Genomic DNA, 10,000 nt, shown 5'->3' on the forward strand with positions numbered 1-10,000 from the left:
ATTCACTCACACATACCCCATCATTTAGGGGCCTTGGCCTAATGAGTAAACCACTCACCCATTCAATCAATTCATTCATTCATTCACTCATGCGTTAATTCATTCACTCACTCTTTCATTAACTCACACATACCCCATCATTTAGGGGCCTTGTCCTATTATGATTAAACCGTTCATTCAGTCATTCATTCATTCGTTCATTAGTTCACTCACTCACTCACTCATGCATTAATTCATTCACTCACTCATTCATTCACTCACACATACCCCATCATTTATGGGCCTTGGCCTATTATGATTAAACCATTCATTCAATCATTCATTCATTCGTTCATTCATTCGTCCATTCTCTCATTTTTGCTTTTGTTTTCTTTCTCTCGTGGGCCTTGTCCTATTATGATTAAACCGTTCAGTCAATCATTCATTCATTCGTTCATTCATTCGTCCATTCCCTCATTTTTGCTTTTGTTTTCTTTCTCTCGTTCACAGACAGCCCTGGATGACGCCACAGACCGCTGGGGGATCAAGGTGGAACGGGTGGAAATGTGAGTAAGCACGCACGCGTACACACTGACATGTGCATCGTCTTTATTAAACAGACACCCGCACAAACCTCTAAATACATGTGTACATATGTCTTGATATTTGTGCGCAAGCACGCACACACACACACTCTCTCTCTCTCGCGCGCGCGCACACACACACACACATACACACACGCACGCACGCGCGCGAAAATACATGGACAATAAGAAGGTAGGTTGATTTGGTTATTTCTTCTGTTGACAGTAGTTAGTGGTGATAATTGACTCAATTTTTTTTTTCGTTTATAATTGTCATAATTATTTGACCAGATTTTTTCAAAATAAGGCAAATGCTTATGAGGATTTTTTTTTTTTTTTTTAATTTGTGTTGTTGTTTGGTTTGTTATTGTTGTTGTTGTTGTTTTCAAATGATTGCAGGAGTTGTTGTTTCTCCCCTACACCCCCTTCCCCTTTTTTCAGTATTCCATACTATTATGATTTATTTTGTTGTTGATGATTTTCAAAGGGGGAGGGGAGGTTGGGTGGAACGGGGGAGTTATCATAAAGACTCTCTGTACCACCGCTGTGGTGAAGTGGGTAGCGTCGCACACTGATAACTGTGAATATCTGGTTCCAGCCCCAGAAGAGATGAATGAATTCTATGGATACTTATATGGCGCCCATCCTCGGTCAGAGACCAGGCTATAAGCGCTTTACAAACATTGGTTCATTTGCACAAAAGCATCTGCGTAGAACCGACTGACATCAGCCATTGGGCGCTCGTCATTCGTTTCCTGTGTCGTTCAATCAGGTTTCAGTCACGCACACATGATTATACTCATACAGACAGGTAATGTTTTACTTGCATGACCATTTTGTTTTATTTACCCCCACCATGTAGGCAGCCATACTCCGTTTACGGGGGCGATGGGGGTGCATGATGGGCATGTTCTGGTTTCCATAACCCACTGAACACTGACATGGATTACAGGATCTTGATCGTGCGCGTTTTAATCTTCTGAGTACGTATACACACGAAGTAGTTTGAGGCACTAGCGGGTCTGCTGCACCTGGGAGTTTGGAAAAAATCTCCAGCCTTTACCCCCACCAGGCGCTGTTTCTGAAATTCGAACCCGGAATCCTCAGATTGAAAGTCCGTCTATGTAACAAATCGGCTACTGCGCCCGTCTTCTTCTTCTTCTTCTTCTGCGTTCGTGGGCTTCAACTCCCACGTTCACTCGTATATACGTGAGTGGGCTTTTTACGTGTATGGCCGTTTTTACCCCGCCATGTAGGCAGCCATACTCCGCTTTCGGGGGTGTGCATGCTGGGTATGTTCTTGTTTCCATAATCCACCGAACGCTGACATGGATTACAGGATCTTTAACGTGCGTATTTGATCTTCTGCTTGCGTATACACACGAAGGGGGTTCAGGCACTGGCAGGTCTGCACATATGTTGACCTGGGAGATCGTAAAAATCTCCACCCTTTACCCACCAGGCGCCGTCACCGTGATTCGAACCCGGGACCCTCAGATTGACAGTCCAACGCTTTAACCACTCGGCTATTGCGCCCGTCACTGCGCCCGTCAAATGAAGGGATTTTTCGGTTTGTGGCCAGTTTTCCTTCCAGAAGCTGAGTGTGCAGTGGGGTCGGATGGTAAAGACAGGAAGCGTACAGTCGAGAGTCGTCCTCCTCATCGCGGATGCGTCTTGCGGGGGTGTTGCTTAGAATAGAATAGAATAGAATACTTTTTATTGTCATAAAACCTTAAAGTTTATAAGACACAATGAAACATAAACATGAGCATATTAAGAAGAGAAACATTCATAAACAAATTTCGCCAGCCTTGGCTGTATTTCTGTTAGAAGGATGAATTCACTAGGCTTTGCATTTGAACGACATATATCGATTAGGAATCTGTGTCTGTAAGTATTGTACTTTACACAATTGTCTAAAAGGTGAATCTCATCTTCTAAACTGTTACAAGTATCACACAGTCTTTGTTCTTTCGGTGTATTTTTATATCTTCCCTGTTCGATTTGTAAGTCATGGGCACTGATTCGTAACATGGTCAGTGCTTTCCTGTGTTGTGTATTTGCTGTATTCTTTAAATACGGTTCAATTTTATAATTTGTCACAGCGTTCTTGTAAAATGCTAATTTAGATGAACTGTTTCCAAAATTTTATATATTCATTTTCAAGCGTCTTGGATACAGCATGCTTTAATCTTTTAACACGAAAAGTGAACTGATTTTTCCAAACATGATCTAATCATGATCTTAAATGTCATAGCCAGCACTGCATGTTTCTGAATCTCTCGGGCCTTGCAGACACGCTGAGACTTATTGTTATGAAAGGTAGGTTATAGTACAACCTTGTCAAGCAGTCCCCATCCTGATCGGGCTTCCACAGCCGCGTCGTCATTGAATCTGTCTCTCTCCCCTCTCTTTCCCCCTCTCTCCCCTCTCTCTCCCCCTCTCTCCCCCTCTCTCTTTCTCTCTCTTTCTCTCTTACTCTCTCACTCTCTATCTCACTCTTGCTCGCTCTAGCTCGCTCTGTCTCCTCTCTCTCTGTCTCTTCCTCTCTCCCTCTCTCTTTATCATTGGAGTAATAAAGGTTTTGAATCTTGAATCTGCCTCTCACCCCCCTCTCTCCCCCTCTCTCTCTCTCTCTCTTTCTCTCTCTTTCTCTCTTACTATCTCTCTGTCTCACTCTCGCTCGCTCTCGCTCACTCTTGTCTCCTCTCTCTCTCTCTGTTTCTTCCTCTCTCCCTCTGTCTTTATCATTGGAGTAATAAAGGTTTTGAATCTTGAATCTGCCTCTCTCCCCTCTCTTTCCCCCTCTCTACCTCCTCTCTCTCTCTCTCTCTCTCTCGCTCGCTCTCTTTCGCTCTGTCTCCTCTCTCTTCTCTCTCTCTCATTCTTTCTTTCTGTCTCCCTCTCTCTTTATCCTTGGAGTAATAAAAGTTTTGAATCTTGAATCTGTCTCTCTCCCCTGTCTCCCCCTCTCTCCCCCTCTCTCCCTCCTCTCTCTCTCTCTCTCTCTCCAGATTTTGAACATTTGTGGCACTTTTATGATTACGCTCGGTGCCTCAAAGAATGTAGAAAGCTCAGGGTCATTTCCTGGCTAAATTATTCTTAGTTTTATGGCGCTGGGGAAGTTGGGGGAGGGGAGGAGAGGGGCGAAGGGAGTGGGGGGGGGCCAGGGGGGGAGGGGGCCAGGCGCAGAGCACAAGGCTAGAAGAGGCACCCAGCTTAATTCAATCACCATTTTCCTGTTCTGTTGTGTCAGTTCAATCGTCCAGCCACAAGTGTAGGCAGGAGTGGTCCACGCCCCGGGCATGTTCTGGGCTGAGTTTGTTGCTGTGGTGGTGGTGGTGGTGGAACCATAGTTTTATCCAGCTATTTCCTCCTTTTGTCTTCTTCTTCTTTTCTTTCTTTCTTTTTGTCGGTTGGTGCGGTTTGGTTTGGTTTGGGAGGCGGGGGGGTTAGGCCTTTTTTTTTTTTTTTTTAGGTTTATAGATTTCATTTCGTTTATTGATTTGTTTTAGGTAGTTACGTTTCTGTTTGAGGCTTTTCGTGTGTTTCTATGTGAGTTTGCGTGTTGTTGTTCATCGATTTCACGTCTGTTCACTAAGTGTGGTATTAAACAGGGGGGGGGGGGGGGCGGGTGTATGTGTGGGGCGGGGGTGGGGGGTGGGCAAAATAGAAGGGGGGGCTATGGGAAATATGGACTGTGTGTATGTTTGTGTGCGTGTGTATGCATGCCTGTGTGAGTGTGTATATGTGTGTATTTGTATTTGTATTTTTATCACAAAAGATTTCTCTGTGTGAAATTCGGGCTGCTCTCCCTAGGGAGAGCGCGTCGCTACACTACAGCACCACCCTTTTTTTTTGTTTGTTTGTTTGTTTTTTACTTCGTGCAGTTTTATTTGTTTTTCCTATCGAAATGGATTTTTCTACACAATTTTGCCAGGAACAACCCTTTTGTTGTCGTGGGTTCTTTTACGTGCGCTAAGTGCATGCTGCACACGGCCCGGACCTCGGTTTATCGTCTCATCAGAATGACTAGCGTCCAGACCACCACTCAAAGTCTAGTGGAGGGGGAGAAAATATCGGCGGCTTAGCCGTGATTCGAACCAGCGCGGTCAGATTCTCTCGCTTCCTAGAGAGGACGCGTTACCTCTAGGCCATCACTATGCGTGTGACTGTGCGTGCGGGACGCAGGTCTTGTTTTTTGTTTTTTTGTTGGTGGTTGTTTTTTGGCTCACTTGTGTAAACAAAGTGAGTCTATGTTTTAACCCTGTGTTCGGTTGTCTGTGTGTGTGTCTGTGTGTCCGTGGTAAACTTTAATATTGACATTTTCTCTGCAAATACTTTGTCAGTTGACACCAAATTAGGCATAAAAATAGGAAAAATTCAGTTCTTTCCAGTCATCTTGTTTAAAACAATATTGCACCTCTGGGATGGGCACAAAAAATAAATAATGAAGCCTAATTATATGCAAACTGCATTTACTGTTATATTTATATTTTTTGTATTCTCTAAACTTGGCACTTTGATCTGATATTCTGACCCAACAACAAGAGCAGTCATTATTATCATTTTTTGTTCAAACAGGAACTTCTTTCGCTAAGCATGGAAGTTTTATTTATTTTGCAAACGTTTTGGTGCAGATAGTAAAAAAAGGGAAATTACTCTGTAATTAATGCTAGGGGACTTAATTCGAATCTGGTTAGGACTTTTTTTTTCTTCTTTTTTTTTTTTAACGCGAAGCTTTATAATAACAAATACAAAACACATTTTAACGATTAGATTTTTTTTAAAGTGTATCACAAGTGAGTCTTGAAGGCCTTGCCTCTCTTGTTTGGTTTGTTTGGGTGTGGTTGTATTTTTCAGTTCCGCCGTGGTATGGCCGCATGTGTGATCTTTGCCTGGGTTCTAAACCCAATTGATTAATTGATTATAAGAAGGTGTTAACTAAATAGAGACGGGGCTGCATCCTGTCCCTTTGAATCGCCACCCGTCTCCAAGACGAGCTGTGGAATTTGTAACGGAAGGTGTGTGTGTGTGTGCGTGCGTGTGTGTTTGTGTGTGTGTCTGCGTGTGTGTGTGTGTGTGTGTGCGCGCGCGCGTGTGTGTTGTGTGTGTGAGTGTGTGTGTGTGTGTGTGTGTATGTGTGTGTGTGAACGATCATTGCACACCCCTCTAGAGAGCAAGGGAAAAATAGAAATAATGATAAGGTTTGTGCTGAATATAAAGAGACCCGCGTCATTACGTTACCAGCCTGAAAGAGATGAGAGAGAGAAAGGTAGGGTGATGTGTATGTGGGTGGGGGGTTGGGGGGGGGGGGCTTAAGGGAATGAGAAGGAAGGAAGAATGGGGATTATTTTTTTGTTTACAGAAAAAGAATAAAATGGACAAAATGGGGAGATATAAGAAAAAAAGAAAAGAAAGAAAGGAGGGAGCGGGGGTGGGGGGGCGGGGAGGGGGAGGGGGGGGAAGGCGGTGACTGTCAGAGAGAGAGAGAGAGATTCACTGATTCAAGATGGTTTATTCCTGTATTGGCCCAGGCCCCTTATGAAGGGGAATGTGAACATTATTTTACAAACAATACATCACGACATCAATAAACATAGTCAAACAAAAATATACCTGCATTACAGTTCAATGTGTATAACAATAAAAGAAAAAACAAACAAACAAAAGAATACAAACAGCGCTTTCACAAAGTAGCCATTTCTCTGAATTTGAAAGCTTTGTATAAAAATAGTGAAAATTGCGAACAACTTCAGGAGAGAGAGAGAGAGAGAGAGAGGTTCATTAAAACAACGAATTAAATTTATTTAGTATTGGGAAAGTATGTGTGTATAAAGTTTGTTCCGCACACACACATGTATGCGTGTATTTGTGTGTCTGTGTGTGTGCGTGCGTTTGTGTGCGTGTGTGTCTGTGTCTACTTGAATGTGTGAGAATGTGTGTTTTTCACACGTTCTTGTGTATATGTGCGAGCGCGCGCGCACGTGTGTTTGTGTGTGTGTGTGTGTGTGTGTGTCCCTGTGGTACCATCGTCATGGCAACAGTGGACGTGAAGGGACGATAAAAGAGACCAGATTGATGATGAACGATTCGATTCCCACTTGGACACTTGTCAAGCCATGTGTCGCCGTTCTCTCATCAGCCTCCCCACCTGCCAATAGCGGGTTCCAGTATTTGCCCTCTGTCGAACGTTGTTTGTTTTACAAATTTGTATTCGTTTAATTGCGAAATAATGAGTGGGTGAGCAGAATGAATCGGACAGAGGTGCGTTTGCGGTGCATCGACATTTTTCATTCTCTCTCTCTCTCTCTCTCTCTCTCTCTCTCTGTCTCTCAGTCTCTGTCTCTCTCTGTCTCTCTGTCTCTGTCTCTGTCTCTCTGTCTGTCTGTCTGTCTCTCTCTCTCTCTCTCTCTCTCTCTCTCTCTCTCTCTCTCTCTCTCTCTCTGGTTTTGTTGTTGTTGTTTTTCCCTTGGTGTGTGTGTGTGCGTGTGTGTGTTACTCGCTTCCGTTCCGTACAGATGTGAGCGATGTTGTGTCTCTCAGTTTGACGCTGTGTTATACTCGTACATTATACATGTATTAAGTATTAAGTATAACTACATTTATATGCGTACATGTTTGTGTGTCTCTTAGAACAACGGCAGGTGTGTAAGTCGGCCAAAGTGCTAATATCTTCACCGTTGGAAAATAAAGATTCATTCATTCATTCATTCATTCATTCTCTCTCAATCTATTTCTCATCTCTCTCTCTCTCAATCTCTCTCTCATCTCTCTCTCATCTCACAGTCTCTCTCTAACTCTCTCACTCACTCACTCTCTTCCTATGTGTTTGTGTGTTTTTCATTGGTATTTTTACTGTCTTCCATTGTCTCTTTCTGTCTGTATATCTCACTCAGTTCTCTCTCCCTCTCTCTTTCCCTCTCTCTTTCTCTCTCTCACTCTCTTTCCTCTCTCTCTCTTTCCCCCTCTCTCTCTCTCTCTTTCCCTCTCTCTTTCTCTCTTTTTCTTTTTCCCGTTTCCTCGCTCGCTCTCTCTCTCGCTTTCTCTCTTTCCCTCTATCTTTCTCTCTCTCTCTTTCTTTTTCCCGTTTCCTCTCTCTCTCTCTCGCTCTCTCTTTCTCTCTCTCTCTCTCTCTCTCTCTCTCTGTGTCTCGCTCTCTCTCATATGTCTGTGACATCGCGTCGCGCTTACTGATGTGTGTCGTTTTGCATTACTGAATGGGGCTGAACAGCTTGATGGCTTTACGATTCATTCGTTCTCTCGCAAACCGCCTTGATCTTGTTGTCAGTGTAGAAAAATCGAACACAGTTGTTTTCAGAAACGGTGGATACTTGTCCTCAACAGAGAGATGGTCATTTGGAAACGAGGAATTACAGATAGTCAACTTGTATAAATATCTTGGAATCTATCTTTCCACGAGGCTTACATTTTCTCATACACTCAAAGATCTTGCTGACAGAGCTAGAAAAGGTGGGACAGCGATAGCATAAAATAAGAAACAAATAATTGTCAGAAACTCTAACCTAAAGCACAAAAAAAAAAAAAATATATATATATATATATATATATATATATATATCTTGCCAACTAGGCCAAGTTAGGTTGGTATGCAGAAATAAAGAAAGATATTCCTACACTTCTAATGGCGAGGAAATTAACAAGGAACGCTTACAACTCCTCATTAATTAGTTCCAGACATTCCAAGATATTATTATTATTCAACTTGGGTTCCCGATAGCTCAGCGGTGTAAGCCGAGTGGTCAAAGGGGGGTAACCTAGTCCTTCCACTCTGTTCAGGGCAGTTGAAAACAGGAATTTCTGCTGTGGATGAGAGGCCAGTTGATTGCCCCTCTCACAGGACTGCCCGCCCACATGTCTGTCAGTTTGTCCCCTGTGATGATGTGGGGACGATATGATTATGATGTGGTTGTGATGTGGGATGATGTGGTGACGGTGATATGGTAGTGAGTACGTCCGACTGCCCAGCTAGCTGTCAACATGATGATGTGGTGGTCATGTGGGGATGATTTGATGATAATGTGTTACAGTAAGAACGTCAGACTGACCATCCAGCTGTTATAGGATGATGTGGTAGTGATGTGGTAATGTGTTGATGATGTGGTGTTACAGTAAGGACGTCAGACTGCCCATCCAGCTGTTTATAGGATGATGTGGTGATGTGATGTGGTGGTGATGTGGATGTGATGTGGTGTTACAGTAAGGACGTCAGACTGCCCATCCAGCTGCAGAGAGCCATGGCTGCTGAGGCAGAGGCTGCACGTGAAGCACGTGCCAAGGTGGGCATGACAGTTCTTTCCTGTCTTTTCTTTTCTTTTCCTCCCTCCCTTCCTTTATTATTTCCACCCCTCCCTCCCTTCCTTTCTTTATTCCTTTCTTCCTTAATCCCTTCATTCAACCCTTCCTTCATTTCTTCCTTTCTCTCTTCCTCCCTTCATCCCTTCATCCTCCATCCCTTCCTTCTTTCCTTAATCCCTTCCTCCCTTCCTTCCTCCCTTCGTTCGTTTCTTCCTTCTCTCTTCCTTCCTCCCTCCCTTCATCCCTTCTTCCTTTCTTCCTTCCTCCATTCCCTATTCTATCCAATCCTTCATCTTTTCTGTCCTTCCTTCCTTAATCCCTTCTTCCCTCCCTCCCTTCCTTCACCTTTCCTCCTTTCCTTCCTTAATCCTTCCATCCCTTCCTTCCTCCATCCCTTCCGTCCTTGATCCCTCCCTTCCTTAATCCCTCCCTTAATCCTTTCCTCCATCCCTTCCTTCCTTAATCCCTCCCTTCCTTAATCCCTTCATTCATCCGTTCCTTCCTCCATCCCTTCCTTCCTTAATCCCTTACTCTCTTCCTTCCTCCGTTTCCTCCCTTATTCTCATTCCTTCATTCCTTCCTTCCTTCATTCGTTTCTTCCTCATTCTCTTCCTCCCTCACTCCCTTCCTTCCTTCCTTTTTTTTTCTTTCTTTTCCCGTAACTTCCATCTTTCAAGGTTTATATATATATATATATATATATATATATTATCTAATCTTTATGACCAGGTGGGTAAATGGGCCTCCCAATTTTTGTACCACTGCACTGGTTGAGCTGTATCTTCCACTCTCCCTTTGTTCTTTCCACCCTTCCTTTCTTCCTTCCTTCTCTCCTTCTCTCCCTCCCTTCCTTTCTTCCTTTTTTTCCTCTACTCCCTCCTTCCCTCCCTCCCTTCCTTTCTTCCTTTTTTCCTCTACTCCCTCCTTCCCTCCCTCCCTTCCTTTCTTCCTTTTTTCCTCTCTTTACTCCCTCCTTCCCTCCCTCCCTCTCTTTACTCCCTCCTTCCCTCCCTCCCTTCCTTTCTTCCTTTTTTTCCCTCTCTTTACTCCCTCCTTGCCTCCCTTCCTTCCTCTCTTCCTTCTTCCCTTCCTTTTTTTTCCTTTCTCCTGAATTCCTT

The 10,000-nt window shown here is 43.8% G+C and overlaps 1 protein-coding gene across 1 annotated transcript in view; it reads left to right on the plus strand.

Annotated features, from left to right (window-relative positions):
* LOC143276155 (band 7 protein AGAP004871-like) overlaps positions 1-10,000 on the plus strand; it is a 65,844-nt gene that overhangs the window by 52,614 nt on the left and 3,230 nt on the right. The window contains exons 6-7 of the mRNA XM_076580574.1: positions 490-545; positions 8,785-8,863. Coding sequence (XP_076436689.1) covers positions 490-545; positions 8,785-8,863 — 135 coding nt within the window. The remainder of the gene's footprint in view (positions 1-489; positions 546-8,784; positions 8,864-10,000) is intronic.

Source organism: Babylonia areolata, chromosome 31, assembly GCF_041734735.1.
Source record: "Babylonia areolata isolate BAREFJ2019XMU chromosome 31, ASM4173473v1, whole genome shotgun sequence".
Classification (NCBI taxonomy): domain Eukaryota; kingdom Metazoa; phylum Mollusca; class Gastropoda; order Neogastropoda; family Buccinidae; genus Babylonia; species Babylonia areolata.